This window comes from Carica papaya, chromosome 1 (assembly GCF_054855325.1).
Source record: "Carica papaya isolate Zhongbai chromosome 1, ASM5485532v1, whole genome shotgun sequence".
Taxonomy (NCBI): domain Eukaryota; kingdom Viridiplantae; phylum Streptophyta; class Magnoliopsida; order Brassicales; family Caricaceae; genus Carica; species Carica papaya.
This window is the reverse complement of record NC_142309.1, coordinates 1795826-1812841: the sequence shown is the minus strand read 5'-3', so window position 1 is coordinate 1812841 and position 17016 is coordinate 1795826. Positions and strand designations below refer to the sequence as shown.

Here is a 17016-nt window from a genome sequence, read left to right as displayed (position 1 = left end):
TTAAATTTTAAAAATTAAATGCTGACTGCACAAGCTGTTGACAGTCTCTTAACAAACCCATGTGCTGGCCACAGAGATTGTGCCACGTGGACCGCCAGCCTCTTTTAGTTAATAAAGTAGAACACTTCAGTATCTTGCGTGTCCGTTAACTAATCATTTACAAAATGCTATTAATTATTATCCAGATTACTTTAAATAAGATAATATATGTATTAATATAATATTATAATTTTATTTATATAGATTTATAATTTGTAATTAAAACAGTAAAGAAGAAGAAATTTTCTGCAGTTAAATTATTGTAAAGAAAAGTTTTTATTTTTTATATATATATTTTTTTAGAAATAAAAATATATTTTACAGTATTTACATTTTACAGAGAATGGAGGAAGGATGGAGAGATGGAGGAAGAAGAAAAAGAAATCCACCAATTTTATGGCCTTTCAAACATTCATGACAGCCTTTTGATTCTCCCCAAGTTTCCTGTGGGCCCCACTTCCATGTGCTCTCTCTTCCCCCTCCATAGCCATCTCCATCTTCTTCCTTCTTTCTTCATCTTCAAGATCTCGCCAGCTTCTGTTTTACATTCAATGCACGCCATACCCATCTACCCACCTCAAAAGAATACTAACGAAAAGCTGTAGTGTCCACTTTTCAGCTTCAAACTCCATATATATATATATATATATATATCTCTCTCTGTCACAACTTCTTTCTTGCTTTTTTTTTTTTTTTCTTTTTTTCAGTTTCAGCTTTTAGTTTTTCTTTTGGATGCATGAAGTATGGAGCTAAGTTCTTGACGTTAAAGTTGAAGCTCTTTGCAGTTTCAGAACCCAGAAAAAGGATCCACCAATCTGGTGTTTCTCTCTCTAAAAATGAAGGCGAAGACTCATTTTGACTGCAAGCTTTTCCTGGCTGTTTTTTTGGGGTTGTCTTCTTTCTTTCTCTGCGTAAATTCTCAGACAATTGCAGCCGATGATACGGCGGTTATGGTGGCTCTCAAAGAAAGTCTTAACGTACCCGAATCTCTCGGGTGGTCCGACCCGGATCCTTGCAAATGGAAGCACGTCGTCTGCTCGGAGGACAAACGGGTAACGCGGATCCAAATCGGCCACCAAAACCTGCAAGGTACACTTCCTGTAAATCTCCAAAACCTCTCTGAGCTTGAGCGTTTAGAGCTTCAATGGAACAACATTTCGGGTCCACTCCCGAGCTTAAACGGGTTAAGTTCACTGCAAGTAATTATGCTGAGTAACAATCAGTTTACTTCAATTCCGGAAGATTTCTTCGCCGGCTTATCTTCTCTCCAATCGGTGGAGATTGATAATAATCCATTCTCTGCCTGGGAAATACCCGAAAGTTTGAAAAATGCATCTGCTCTGCAGAATTTCTCAGCAAATTCCGCTAACATTTCCGGGAAAATTCCGGATTTTCTCGGCCCGGATGAGTTTCCGGGTCTAACCCTTTTGCATTTGGCCTTCAACAGTCTTACAGGCGAATTGCCTGCTAGTTTTTCTGGGTCACAGATTCAGTCTTTTTGGGTTAATGGGCAGATGGGTAATGGAAAACTCAGTGGAAAACTTGATATCATACAGAATATGACAATGTTAAAAGAGGCCTGGTTGCATTCAAATGGGTTCTCGGGTCCCTTACCGGATTTTTCGGGGTTGAAGGAGCTGCAAACTTTGAGTTTAAGAGATAATCGTTTTACTGGGCCTGTTCCCGCCTCTTTGGTGAATCTTGAATCATTGGAGATGGTGAATTTGACTAATAATTTACTTCAAGGGCCAATGCCTCAGTTTAAGAGCTCAGTTTCTGTGGATATGGTTAAGGATTCGAATCGGTTTTGCCTTCCTAGTCCTGGAGACTGTGATTCCAGGGTGAATACACTTCTTTCAATTGTGAAGTTAATGGAGTATCCACAAAAGCTAGCTGATAACTGGAAAGGGAATGATCCTTGCCAAGATTGGATTGGGATTAGATGTAATAATGATGGGAATGTTTCTGTTGTTAACTTTGAGAAGATGGGCCTTAATGGGACAATCTCTCCTGACTTTGCATTGCTCAAATCTTTGCAGAGGCTTGTTCTTGCTGATAACAATCTTACCGGGTCAATTCCGAATGAGCTGACTACTCTTCCTGCACTTAAAGAACTTGATGTGTCAAACAATCAGATTTATGGGAAAATCCCTGTTTTCAAGAGTAATGTGATATTAAATACTAATGGTAATCCGGATATAGGGAAGGATAGAAGTTCTTCATCACCATCAGGAAGTCCTTCAACCACTCCAGGTTCCGGGAACAAAGATAGTTCAGGAAATGCTGGTAAGAAATCTTCTGCTTTGGTTGGAATAATCGTGATTTCTGTCACTGGGTGTGTATTGGTGATTGTCTTGATTGGTTTCTTGGCTTTTTGTCTGTACAAAAAGAGGCAAAAGCGGTTTAGTAGAGTGCAAAGCCCGAGTGCAATGGTGATTCATCCTCGTCACTCTGGCTCCGATAATGAAAGCATGAAGATCACAGTTGCTAGCTCAAGTGTTACTGTTGGTGCAGTCAGTGAAACGCATACTCTTCCTAGTAGTGAGCCTGGTGATTTCCAAATGGTTGAAGCAGGGAACATGGTGATCTCAATCCAGGTCTTGAGGAACGTAACGAACAATTTCAGCCGAGAGAATATATTGGGACAAGGAGGTTTTGGGGTGGTTTACAGAGGGGAGTTACACGATGGTACGAAGATTGCAGTGAAAAGAATGGAATCCGGGGTAATAAGTGGGAAAGGATTAGCAGAATTCAAATCTGAAATTGCTGTTCTGACCAAAGTTAGGCATCGGAATCTTGTTTCACTTCTAGGGTATTGCTTGGATGGGAATGAGAAGCTTCTTGTCTATGAGTATATGCCACAAGGTACTCTCAGTAGGCATCTCTTCAATTGGCCAGAAGAAGAATTGAAGCCTCTTGAATGGAGACAGAGGCTGATTATAGCCTTGGATGTGGCGAGAGGCGTTGAATATCTTCATAGCTTGGCACACCAGAGCTTCATACATCGGGACTTGAAACCTTCAAACATTCTTCTTGGGGATGATATGAGGGCTAAGGTATCAGATTTTGGTCTTGTTCGTCTTGCTCCAGAGGGTAAAGGGTCAATTGAAACAAGAATTGCTGGAACATTTGGATACTTGGCACCCGAATATGCAGGTAGCCTTTCATTTTCCTTCTTTTGTTGCTTTTAGTTAAAGTTTAAAATGCAATATTGAGAAACTTTCTCATGAGGTAATCAGCATTTGGTAGTTTCCAGAAAATAGCTGAACCCGGACAGACATTGGGAGACCCATTTACCTGATCTGACATTATTATTAACTACATTCATCAGCATAATTTTTCCTGATCTATTATAATTATGTGTTGCTTTATCTTGCATTTGATTAAGCTTGGGTTCAAAGCCTTTCTAGGATCAACCCATGACTGGATTTGTATTCAAGAAAGTGAACATTATTTCTTGAATACATATAGAGTCCATACAATCACATATCTTCTCTCAAATGCTTACTATTAATCACATGATGACAGTTACTGGTCGAGTAACAACTAAAGTCGATGTATTTAGCTTTGGGGTGATATTGATGGAACTGATATCGGGCAGAAAAGCACTTGATGAAAGCCAGCCAGAGGAGAGCATGCACCTTGTAACGTGGTTCCGAAGAATGTACATCAACAAGGACGGTTTCCGCAAGGCCATTGATCCTACGCTTGATCTTATCGAGGAAACATTCACGAGTATCAGTACTGTGGCCGAATTGGCAGGCCATTGCTGTGCAAGAGAGCCATATCAAAGGCCTGACATGGGTCACGCGGTCAATGTTCTATCATCTTTAGTAGAGCTCTGGAAACCAAGTGACCAGAACTCCGAAGACATATATGGAATTGATCTCGAAATGTCATTGCCTCAAGCACTCAAGAAATGGCAGGCTTACGAGGGTAGAAGTAATATGGAGTCTTCTTCTTCTTCGTCACTCCTTCCGAGCTTAGACAATACTCAAACGAGCATTCCTACTCGCCCGTATGGATTTGCAGAGTCATTCACATCTGCAGATGGCCGGTGAGAGTATCATTCTGTAAATTATTGTTGTGGGTGATTTTGTATGTTCATTCTACTTGATTTTTTTCTTGTTTGTTCTCATGTAAACAGTGTTGACCTCTCACATTTCTCTTCCATGCTATGTTACTTCTCATGAACATCAAGTATGGACTTTTTTTTATATTGTTTTAAGATTTTCTCTTTAAAATTTTCTTGTAGTGATATATATATATATATATAATATGTATAATTCTTCATTACTCTAGGTTTTATTGCAGTGCTGTCTTGTGTTGTTTGTTTGTTTCTGGATTAGTTACTAGTTGGGAAGCTGGAGTGGATAAGAACTGACCAGAGGATGTGAAGCTGGTCATGATCATGTTTTCTTTTTTTTTTTTCAATCATGTCATGATGATGATCATCAATTTCCTTCACCATTTTCCTTCATGATTGAACCAAAAATTTATGCCCAATGATAAAACCAAGTGAAACTAAGTTAGACACAAAATACATATATATTAAATATGCATATGTACTTTACAGACATGAATTTTCCCTTTACTTCCATTTTCCATCAAACCAAACATAAAGAAAAGATTTTACAGATCAAGTGTATGTATATATTGTTTAAAAACAAAGAACAGAAAAAAAAAAAAAAAAAAAAAAAGCATATTCATCAAACTGTATGGCAGACTGGTTATTTTGCAAACTAAACTGAGTTGTAAAAGGCCCTACTAATAATTGAACATGAGTGGCTTAAAAAGGTTAAAAAAACAAAAAACAAAAGAAAAGAGAAAGCAAAAGCAGCTTCACCATGATGTCATATCTTATCTTATACTTTGTATGCCTCATGGTGAAAGCATCATATATAACTACTCTGAGTTTTATTATTATGGTTATTTTAAATATTTAATCACTACAAAATATTTATTTTAATAAAAAAATAATAATAATAAGTTCGTTAAAATTTATATAAAATTCTTTATAAATCAGAATTCAATTTAAATTATATCTAAGTTTACGAATAAATCATGATAGTTTGTAAAAGAAATTTCTATTACATGTAAAATACCCATATGTATTTTGGTAAAAAAATATAAATCTAAATTTATGAATAAATCATGATAATTTATAAGAAATTCTCCTAATCAAATGTAAAGATCCATATATATTTCGGTCAAAATATTTATTTCGATAAAAAATATATATAAATATAACAAGACCCGTATAATTTTTTATAAATTAATATTTAAAGTTAATAATATTTAAGTTTATAAATAAATCATGATAGTTTATAAGAAAAATTACTATCAAATGTAAAGACTTATATATATTTTGATAAAAAATATAATAAATTTATTAAGACCCGTATAATTTTTTATAAATTAAGATTTAAATTAAATGATATTTAAGTTTACGAATGAATAAATCATGGTAGTTTATAAGAGAAGCTACGATCAAAATGTAAACAACTACAATTTTTCTTAAGAGAAATCTTTGTAGAATAGTAAAATTTACTAAATGGTTTTTATCAAACTACTAAAAAAATATGATACCATATCTATGTACACGTATACATATAATTATATAAAATAATGAGGTTTATATGGATGGGAAAAGATTGGCAGAGCCCAATGAGATTAATTATCAAACATTACTGAAGGCTCGTTATATATATATATATATAAGTCCACTCCTGACCAGATCATGAGTACCCAAGTATCCACGATACAAGCAATACATATACGTGTGTGTGTGTGTGTGTGTGTGTGTGTGTACGTATATGTAGTCTGATTTATTTCAGCTGTGAGCAGAAAACGAAATTATCATATAAAATTTATTATTATATACGTACATGTGAATTACAGTATGAACTAGGGCATCACTGCTGGCTCGATGCATATATAAATATAATAAACGTATATTTTACTGTTGTCTCTTGATTATACGATATATGCATATATATATATATATAAATATATATGTACATAATAATTACATTATTAATTGGCCTGTCTGAGTCATTATGGTTTTCTAATTCAAATTACTGATAATTACCCAAAAATATTCTAATTAACCGGGTTGGTACATTGGACTAATTTGATCCAGACCAAGTCAACAGGTCAAACATTTTAATCTTAACCTTCACTTATTTATTATTCACATTCATACTGGTTTTTCAATTTTCAAATATTCAACGGTCAACGTTCCAATACTACAACGTAACTGCACTCTTTGACCTAATTTCATTCAACATCTTCATCTACCTCTCTTTGACTCCGCGTCATATCTGCTAAATTTCTGTGTTAAACATGGCGGACACGCTCTTTCTTATATAACCTCACACACCCATATATATATTACAATCATATATACTTCTCTGTTATACAGATAAGCTTAAATAATATATAGAGTACTTGTAGTATCATCATCATCGTCATTACAATGATTTTGTCATGGAGAAGGCAACGACCTCGTTCTGGTTTGAGAAAGAACCAAATAGCTCCTCCGGCCTGCGATAACTCGTCGGAGATGGAGTTAACAATCCCGTCTCATTTCCGGTGTCCGATTTCTCTTGATTTGATGAGAGATCCGGTCACCTTGTCCACCGGGATCACCTACGACAGACAGAGCATCGAGAAGTGGATCGAGAATGGAAACCAGACATGTCCGGTTACCAACCAGGTGCTAAGTAGTTTCGATCAGATTCCCAACCATGCAATACGAAGAATGATTCAGGACTGGTGCGTCGAGAATCGGTCTCACGGCATCGAACGGATCCCGACTCCACGTATTCCGGTCACCCCGTACGAGATTTCAAAGATCTGTTCAAGAATCGAGAGCGCCACGCAGCGCCGGGATGAAGTCAAGTGCCGGGAATTGGTAGAGAAGATGAAGAAGTGGGCGAAAGAAAGCGAGAGGAATAAGCGATGTATGGTGGAGAATGGAGCTGGATTTGTCTTGGCAGCTTCTTTTGAGACCTTTGCCACTGTTGCAGGTTCTTCAATGGTGAAAAAGTTGTTAGAGGAGATATTGTCAATGTTGACGTGGATTTTCCCCAGCGGAGAAAACCGCCGGGAAAAGCTTGGGTCAGTTGCTTCTTTAAAATGCATTGTAGTATTCTTGGAAAGTGGAGATCTTTTGGCGAGACAAAACGCAGCTATTGTACTCAAGGAGATTCTTTGTCTAGATCGAACCCATGTGAAGACCCTGCTTAAGATTGACGACGAAGATAACAGTATTTTTAAAACTCTTGTTAAGTTAATCAGGGAGCCTATTTGTCCCGCTGCCACCAAAGCTTCACTAATGGCCATTTACTACATGATCTGCCCCATGTCTGAAATCACCAACAAGATGATTTTGAAGTTTCTGGAAGTGGGTTTGGTTTCTTCAATGGTGGAAACCATTGTGGATGCAGAAAAGGGTGTATGCGAGAAGGCTTTAGGTGTTCTTGATCGCGTGTTCGATACCAAACAAGGGAGAGAGGAGGCTTACAAGAATGCTTTAATGGTACCTCTTCTGGTCAAGAAGGTGATCCGTGTATCAGATTTGGCAACTCAGTTCATAGTTTCGATTCTATGGAAGTTGTTTGGTAATGTAAAAAATGATGATGTTGAAGGAGGTGAGCTGATTGTTGAAGCACTTCAAGTGGGTGCTTTTCAGAAGCTGCTGGTTCTTTTGCAGGTTGGATGTGGTGAGAAGACAAAGGAGAAAGTCAGTGAATTGCTGAAGTTGTTGAATGTTTATAAAGAGAAAGTAGGCTGCTTTAATTCATCAATGAATTTCAAGCACCTGAAAAAACCATTTTGAATAGAATAGGAGAAAAAGAAATAGGAATAGATAGATTATGTACAAAACATTCTTGATCTCAAATCATTTCAAATGGACAAATTCCATTAATTCTTTATAGAATTTGGTTAGTTTCTTCAGTCCCTATTCAATATTTCATTGATGACTCAGATGTCTTCAAACACCGGGCTTTAATGTTGAAAAAATTAGACCACACCATTTTAAAGACTTATAGATGATAATTCACTCGGCTACTGAATTACATTCTAATTCAACATAATATGTTCAGAAGTTCAGATTACATGGTTTCCTTTCTTTGCAATATGCTCCAAGCAATCTGCAGATTGCTGCAGATTCCAGTTGTATTGCATGACTGCGTAGATCTTCGCTCCAATTGTCTACGGATTGCCGCATTTCCTCAATAATAATCATCTATGGCTTGAAGCATAGCTGCTGCAATTTCATGGGTCCTGCTACAGCTTGCTATTTTTCTTCAATATGTTTTTCATCTGCATCTTATCACCTGATTTATGATGATTGTTTCTTCTTATGGTTTAAGGTGTATGAATATTATGGGTGCAGTGTCAAGAATATTGCTCTTATTATGGGATGTGGTTTCTACCATTCACCACTGATTGATGCCAGTTTCCATATGCTGTATCTCTATTCTGAAGCGGCGAGCACCATAGCTCTCATATTATGACTTGTGGAGGCCAGGGGTCACATTTTAGATGGAAGTTTCGAGGGTGGGGGGGCAGGAAAAGGATATCAAATTGAGAAAAATTTTAAATACTAAATATAACCTTAAAATAATAGAGATTAAGGTCGGCCAGTGAAATGATGGGGATAAGTTTCATCCTAAGAAAAATAATTCAGATCACCATCTAAGACCCCTAAATGAACTCTTAGTGATAAAAGAGGCAGAGAAGCAAAGACAGCTACGAGGTTTGTCTATAAACAAGAAACCCTTGAAATAGTGCGTAATAACTCACTTATCAAGCACTCTTGTGATGAAGATGAACATGGCTAAACAGTTTAACAAAACTGTAGGATGTAAAATGTATTGGTAGAGAAGTGTTCTGTCTTACGGGAATCAGTGTATTTTCTGTGATGATGTAAGGATTACAACTGATAAAAGCTTTCTTATTTTTCAAAAAGAAAAAAGTTACTACCCCCCATCTTTCCATTCCCCTCTCTTTACACTTTGAATTGTTTGATGGTGGAAATTCAAATCCCACATTAAACGTTAAGAATTGAATTCTTAGCATCATGAATTCAAAATGGGAGTGGCAACTCAAACACAATACACTCTATTCTAATTATAGAGTAATAAGTCCGATATAAAAACTAGAACTAGAAATTGAATGAGAATTGAATCAAATGCAAGCGTCACACGATTATCGCCTCTCTAAGATCCTCAAGCATATACATTTGATCAAGTAATTAATCATAAATTAAATCCAAGACCCCTCTCATTAAGGTTGTGAAAAAAAGTGAAAGGTCTAATAAGATTGAAACATAACCATGATGAATTTAACACCTGCAGATAAGTACTGAAAGGTCACCCACAGTAGAGATTCACATTTTCCCATTTTCTCTCCATAATTTGCTAACCATTGAAATAATCTCCCAGAAGAACTATAATACTGAATTGTTAATAACATGTGAATTTATGCAACAGTCAACACAAAAAATATCCCAGTCAGATAAAAAATGCTGAAAAGGGAACTCAATTAAACTAGCCCGTCAAAAAGAATTAGACCCAGAAAAAAGAATATTACTTCCATAGATCATGATCATTCACAAGAATATCAGTTCATAAACATATTGAGTACTGTGATGCTGCTGAGACATAAAGATTAGAGTGGTAAAAACACCATACATATCACGAAGACAACTGATAAGGGACAAAGCAGAAGCTTTCTGTCTGTAATTTTCTGGGTTAGAAGAAGATACCATGAAGCAATTTAGGGAACAGATGATGACACCGAGGAAGATGGCTCTCTCCGAAGCTCCTTGACAAGAGCAGCCAATGCCTCTGGGTTCAGACCCAGGTCACAGAGAGCAATCAGAACTGAAAGGGTGTGGCGATCAAGCCCCGTGTCAAGGATGTTCGACATGTGAAATGCCAAATCTAGGGATTCTCGAGCAGTCCGTGCAGCCTCTGGGTCCATACCAGTTAAGGAACGGGAGTTGAGGTTTTGATTTGAAATTGGCGCCTAAACCTGCAATATCAAAGCAAAATATGCATGAGAAAAAAAATTCGGCTAAAAGATTTCAAGGGATTAAAGCAAAACAAAAGAAGCAGAAGCAAAATCGAACAGTGAAATGACTTTCTTTTCCATGATTTTCACGTTCCAAACTTACTCCTTTTGAAGGTTTTCTGGTAATCGGCTTCCTTTTCCTGAAAAATCTGAAAAGTCAGACAAAAAATCCTTTGAAACCAAATAAGCAAACCCTGATTTTCCCCTTGATTTCCCCAATTTCAAACAGGTTTCTCGCCAAATCCCCGTCAGTCTTCTAATACGAAGTAGAAAAGAAACCCTAAAATCCCCAAAAACTCCTCTTCTCTGGATCGTCTAGCAAGACCTAAAACCAGTGATTTCCCCTTCGTGCCGCAGTTCTCTCTCTCGCTTGCCCGCTCTCTGCTTCAGTCCCTTTCGCCTACCAAACGGTGTCGTTTCTGCTTCTCTTCTCATGATCGAGACTTGAATTTTGGGCTTCAGTTCTCAACAGGCTTGGACCCTGTTTGGATGGGTTGATTATAGACTTGAATGGAATAATAAACTATCCATACAATAATTGGGCTTGAACCACTATATGTTAATATTTTAATTACAAATGAAGTCCAATTTTAATTATTATTTAAATGCAGTCCAAAATAAAATATATAATTTAATTTAAATGGATTTTTTATTTATTTCATACCCCCAATTTTTTTTTTTCAACTTCTTAATAAAAAAATTAAAATAATTATGTCATGTTTAGATATTTAAAAAAAATAGTTCAAATAACTGATTTTAACTAATTAATTAAAATAATAAATTAATAAACTATAAAAAAAATATATCTAATAGTATTATCAATTTATTAATTTAATTAGTCAATTCAAATTATTTTTTTAAAATAAATAAAAAATATATGGTACTAAACTGTAATAAAATGGTGCGATCATACCAGCACTAATACACCGGATTTCATCAGAATTCTGTAGTTAAACGTGCTTGAACGAGAGTAGTACCAGGATGGTAAAAATGATGTGGAAACATGCACGCACCTACTCTTTTATTCCCCCATCTTTCAATCCGTATGGTCTCTGGTTTTAAGTATTACGAATTTATCATAGATTACGACCGGTTCTATTAAGAGCGAACTTTTTTGCATAAGAATACTTGTGCAAGAGAAAAGCTAATCATAAAATCATTCATTTAATTATCTTTTGGATTATTTAGAAAAAAAATGACAACCGAACATTTATGCTTATAGAATTAGATTTTGTCGCTATCAATGATAAATGATTGCACTTTTTTAGGTCTATTGTATAACAGTAACATCTATTTGGTGTCTTTTTTTAATATAATTTTTTACTTTTATCTAAAAAAATTGTAGTAAAAAAAATTATAAATTAATACTTTATTTTAAATTTTTTGAAGAGTAATTATTCTAAAAGTAAATAATAAATTTTAATTTTTTTTATTAATTAAGGAGCAAGAAGTTTCAATTTTACTTATAATCTATACTTTTTGTTTATATGATAATTAAAGACTTTGTTTTGTAATTAAAAAAAAAATTTAAATTCCAATTTTCACATTCATTTAGTGTGATAATTTTTTTTTTAAAAATTAAAATATGATAACACAAATAAAATATAAGTTGGGAGAGAAATGAAATCTATTTTCATTATTAACAAAAAAAACTAATTTTGTTTATAATATATTAAATAATCACACAAATTTATGTTTATAAATACTTACAAGTTTAAAAAATAAAAATTATTTACCAATTAAAATCTAAAGTACCCTAAATACCATTAAGTCTCAATTTTGGTCTTATTTAATTTTCATTTTACTTTGTCTTAATTTTTATTTTTATTTTTTATGTACCAACTATTATTATGTACCAAATAATTCAATCTATAAGTATTATATCTCGTTTGAACACTAAAAATAGGAGTTAAATTAAACCCAATGGCACCCACAGGATATATATATATATATATATATATATATCTTGGATACATTGAATAGTAATATTATTTTATGTTAAAAATTTGGATATTATTAACTATTTATAATTAGAAAATCTTAATAAATGTGGGTCACCATATTTAGAACATAATATTTTCTTACATATAAAAAAAAAACTGATTTTTTAAAAATAATATAGAGGAAAAAATATATATATATAAATAATAACTTGGGGGTTGGTGAATCATTAATTAAAAAATATATATATATTTTATGTGTGTGTAAATATATATATATATATATATCAACCAATAAAAATTCAACACATCATTTTCCACCTCATATTTTCAACCTCTCCATCCTCGTTTCTATCGACCCCCTTCCATCCATTAGTCAACTGGAAAATTTAAGTTTCGTATTTGACTCCAGTCACCATCACCTTCGTCATCCATTGCAGATTACTGACTGAACTTTTCTTCTCAACCTTTTTCCAGTTAAGTCTGTATATAACAGTAGTTTTCTATTCGTGATTTCTGTATAGTTTCTTCCGTTTCGTTACAGTAGTGAATTTTCCCATGTGAAAAAAACTATAGCTACGTAGTGGGTAATTGCTTACTATTGTAGTTTTTTTTTTTCTTTTTTACGTGATCCATGATGAGTTCCTCTCGTTCGATATTACGGTTTCCGCAGATATGGAAAATTTGTCTTCTTCTTCTTCTTCTTCTTCTTTTGAGGACAATTCGGTGAGATTCTCTCTTCTTCTGGTTTTTCTTATTTTTTTTTTGTGCTTTCTTTTTGAATTTAGGGTTTTTAGTTTTTGCATGGGCGATTAAATTTGATATATCTTACTGCTGTTATGTAAAAGACCTAGATATTCAGATGAATTTAGTAGAAAATTGAGAGCGTTGATGATTTTCAAAAGTTTTGGACTCAGGATTCTTAATCACTTGTTCGTTCAAATTCAAGTAAATCGATACGTGTTCTTATAAGTTTTAGAAAACTTCCGAGCAAACACACGCATCATCATCTATGCCCACAAAATGTAATATCAAAATTGAGGCATTGATGTGTATGATTACACTGTTGATGCATTAATAAACAGATGAATATTTGCATCCTAATTATGTGAGGACATGAAATAATCATTGGAAAATAATTCAATCATGAAAGAGATCATGAATATAAGGAGAATATATATATATATATATATATATATTATGCATGAATGGATCTATAAAGTTACAAGATTCTATTGTTTTAAGGAAAATATAACTTCATTGATTGAGATCCATCATTCTAAAAAAACTGTAATTAAAAAATTAATTATCCGTAATATTTTAATAATATTTAATCGTTTATAATATATGTTATTTGTATATACCGTAAATATATGTAATATATAGAAATTAACCGTAAATAAACATATAAAGTCAACGCTATAATTCGTATGCTAATTATTATAACTAAATATGACATTTAGTTATACCTAATAAATAAAGTTATACGTCGTGTAGAATCTTTAAAACACGATGTATTAGTTCTATTTTTCAAGTACTCGACATTTATAATATTACGTTATTGTTACAAACAATTCAAGTTTACGATCAATACTTATTTTAACTAGATTAGGAAAATAAAATAAAAATCTATTTTTTTTTTCAGATTCGTTGTGTGTTGTTACTGAAATAAAAAATTAAGTGATAAGTTTTATTATCGTTGTTTTACTTCGCTTTATTTATTTCGTTATTGAATTTTCTCTATGAAATAATGTCGATGATTTAGATTATGATCACGAAATTGAAATATTTGCATTAACATTTCTTTCACGAACACATATAAAAATCATGAATTGTATATATATGTATGTATTGATCCTATTTCTACAATGTAACTTGATACTAAACATTATAAGATTTTGTAGGTGAAAGAAGTCATCATGCTGGAAGAGAGTAACCAAAAACCAGAATGGCTTGAACCTTTTATGCAGACAACATTCTTTGATGTTTGTCCCATTCATGCATTTTTCCAGATTGAGAAGAATGCTTTTTGCATCAACTGTTGCGTAGATATTTGTCAATACTGTTTGTCTTCACCTGCTCATCGTAGCCACAAGATTATACAAATCTACAGGCATGTCTATAAAGAAGTTGTCTCAATTCCTACCATTGAAAACTACATGGATTGCTCCAAGATTCAGGTACATATAAATTTTCTTAATTATTTACTTAGTCATTTTCTTAAGTAAATATTTCATATTTTATTTGATAAATCAATATGCAAACATGAGTGACTTTTCTTTAGAAAATTAAACTCCGACATCCAATAATTCCATTGCCAAGACAAAACCATTTAGCTCAATCATCGATTTACTCCTTATCTTAATTAGAGATCTCCAAAGAGTTTTTATTCATTGAAACTTTTGCGAATAAAATATTACTCCCTTAGAATTTTCAGCACCATATAATTCAATTATTTGATATGTAGTTATGGGAATACCACTATATTTTTATAACAGTTGCTTATGATTCTCACAAAATTATTTTTTGAATTATTGAAGTTTTATGTAAACTTAATATACAAGAATGATATTACAAGAATAATGATGAAATTACTTTTAAACACAATTTCTCTTTTATTTGTGTTGCACCTAGAAACATAGGTTACAATAATAAGCTTTTTCGTACACTATTGTCGATGCGAAAGCATATTACTTTAAATATATTGCATATTTGTAGTATCTTCATTTAAATAACAAAATAACTAATATATCTATTAGTGGCTAAAATATAAAAAAAAATTATACTTCTATAAACATGCATGGAGGCACCAAAACCCTTTCACCTTATAATTGCACTCATTTTTCTTGTGACTATGCATGCATAATATTTTGTGTCTATATTGAAATTATGTGTGACTGTTATTATTTATATAAGGACTTAAATGACTTATAATTAATAGTTATATATGAACTTTCTAGATTTGAAAAGTTATGAGACTCGTAATATTAATTAAATATAAAATATTATAAATGAAAACATAATATATGCTAACTTAATAACTTTATGTTGATGCGTACTTGGGCTTTATGGGCATTGATTTTATTTGCAAAAAGTTTTCTTTGAAACGTGTGCAACTTTGATAGTGATATACATCACTTGCATGAATGATAAAAATTATAAGACTTTTATAAGTGATTGGTGAACTCTATTTAACTTTAATAATGGCCGACATCAATAATATATATCAAATTATTAGACTAGTAGTACTTACATATGAACAATATCACAATATATACCAACTTGGTATTTTCTTGGACTATATGGGCACTTAATTTGATTTATAATGAGTTTTATTTGAAATGTATATTGTATTGAACATGACATGCTAATTTCAATGATGAGGATTATGAGACTCGATAATTGATTGATAAACTCTGTGTAAAAATTAAATATACAACTGTTGTGAATTGAGTTTTAATTCTTTTAGAGACAGTGATTTACGTTTGAATAATGAGTATGATTTTTTCTTAATATAATTATTTGAATGTTTCTAGTAACATAATCAAAAAATTTCTCCACCATAAGCTCTTACTACATTTTATTTATGGCTTGTATCTTGATTTTCTCTTTAATGAACTTTTCCTTTTTGAAGAGAACATATTGCAAATCTGGTTGTATTAAGAGTTAGAACTAAGTTTAAATGTATAAGTACTCTTAAAATGAATTTCTTAATAGCGTATATATATCTTACAGAAATTATTTCATCAATTGGGAAAGCTTATGTATAACATGCATATCAATATCAAAGAAAAGAAATAATCTAATCTATGATCATGTTTCGATTCATTCATAATTTCCATGTCCCTGGTGTCTTGGATTGCATCAATTCAATGATGTATATGTAGGGTATAGCAGAAGGTAAATAATCATTTTGATTTATGTTATATATTAATTTTTCTAGAACTGATATATCTCTATGTACACACACAAACACAGACGCACATACATGAATGTAACGTAACTATATATTGATGGATATAAAAACACTCTTAGTAGGGGCTGCTTGGGTATGGTGCGTGTATGTATATATATATATATTTATTTATTTATTTGTTTTCCATGTTTCTATCTGGGTTGGTGCAGCAATATAAGTGCAACAAGAAGATGGTGTTGGCTATAAAACCCCTTCCCCATGTTTCTACTGCTGCAAGATTTGATGTAGCTTGCAGGGGCTGCGGCAGAAGACTAGCCATGCCCAGCCTTCATCTATACTGCTCTATTTCGTGCAAGGTAAACATATATGTTGATGAGACTTTAAAATTTTGATTTGAATGATTTGACTAAACTAGTTTATGTCATATTAAATCGGTTTGATTTGGTTTGAAAAAACCCTAGTATCTTGGATATACTAAGATTTACAGATTAATTGGTGACTGTACTCATTTCTTTTCATTATAGTGGAAAAACCTTTTATTTGTCTTGTCTGCGAACGTTAGTATCTTTGCAATATATATAAATTCACGTAAATATGTACATACGAATATATATATGTATATATAAATATATATCAATGATGATATTTCTGATGATGTTAAAATTAAACTTATAAAACAGGTGAAAGTATTTGACTTGAAATCAAGTTCTTCAGCTCCTCCATTTCTTTCTCCTAACAAAGTGAAAAAGAGAACTGATTCAGCACCCAAAACCAGAAAGCAACCAAGGAAAGGGATTCCTCAAAGGGCTCCATTTTTCTGAAGACTAAGGTATAAGCCAATTTCTCTCTTCAGGTTACTTTCATAACATAAATGAGTTGAATAACAATGTAAATACAATTAATTCAATTCAAATCTCTATCGAAAAATTATTCACGAAAAATTTAAAAACGAATCTATTACATTTATGAAATTTTCAAACTCGTAAGTACTAGCTCTTCGGTATTTAATAATTTTTTCTTAGTCTCGTAAATGCA

At 32.8% G+C, this 17016-nt stretch overlaps 4 protein-coding genes across 4 annotated transcripts; 3 read left to right on the top strand and 1 right to left on the bottom strand.

The window, feature by feature from the left end:
- Nucleotides 1–385: 385 nt before the first annotated feature.
- TMK1 (transmembrane kinase 1) lies at nucleotides 386–4335 on the top strand. The gene is made up of 2 exons (XM_088213210.1): nucleotides 386–3195; nucleotides 3568–4335. The coding sequence occupies exons 1-2, from the start codon at nucleotides 876–878 to the stop codon at nucleotides 4098–4100; spliced, it is 2853 nt and encodes a 950-aa protein (XP_088069336.1). The 5' UTR covers nucleotides 386–875; the 3' UTR covers nucleotides 4101–4335.
- A 2061-nt stretch (nucleotides 4336–6396) lies between these two features.
- Nucleotides 6397–8001, top strand: LOC110809785 (U-box domain-containing protein 21-like). Its single transcript, XM_022035710.2, has one exon. It carries the CDS (start codon nucleotides 6518–6520, stop codon nucleotides 7880–7882), a length of 1365 nt encoding a protein of 454 aa, XP_021891402.2. The 5' UTR covers nucleotides 6397–6517; the 3' UTR covers nucleotides 7883–8001.
- Nucleotides 8002–9617: 1616 nt separating this feature from the next.
- LOC110809786 (mitotic-spindle organizing protein 1A-like) lies at nucleotides 9618–10368 on the bottom strand. The gene is made up of 2 exons (XM_022035711.2): nucleotides 10229–10368; nucleotides 9618–10086 (listed from the first exon to the last, which is right to left on the bottom strand). The coding sequence occupies exon 2, from the start codon at nucleotides 10033–10035 to the stop codon at nucleotides 9829–9831; it is 207 nt and encodes a 68-aa protein (XP_021891403.1). The 5' UTR covers nucleotides 10036–10086; nucleotides 10229–10368; the 3' UTR covers nucleotides 9618–9828.
- Nucleotides 10369–12740: 2372 nt separating this feature from the next.
- Nucleotides 12741–16802, top strand: LOC110809748 (protein RGF1 INDUCIBLE TRANSCRIPTION FACTOR 1-like). The gene is made up of 4 exons (XM_022035655.1): nucleotides 12741–12791; nucleotides 13970–14245; nucleotides 16191–16337; nucleotides 16662–16802. Exons 1-4 carry the CDS (start codon nucleotides 12741–12743, stop codon nucleotides 16800–16802), a joined length of 615 nt encoding a protein of 204 aa, XP_021891347.1.
- Nucleotides 16803–17016: the final 214 nt, after the last annotated feature.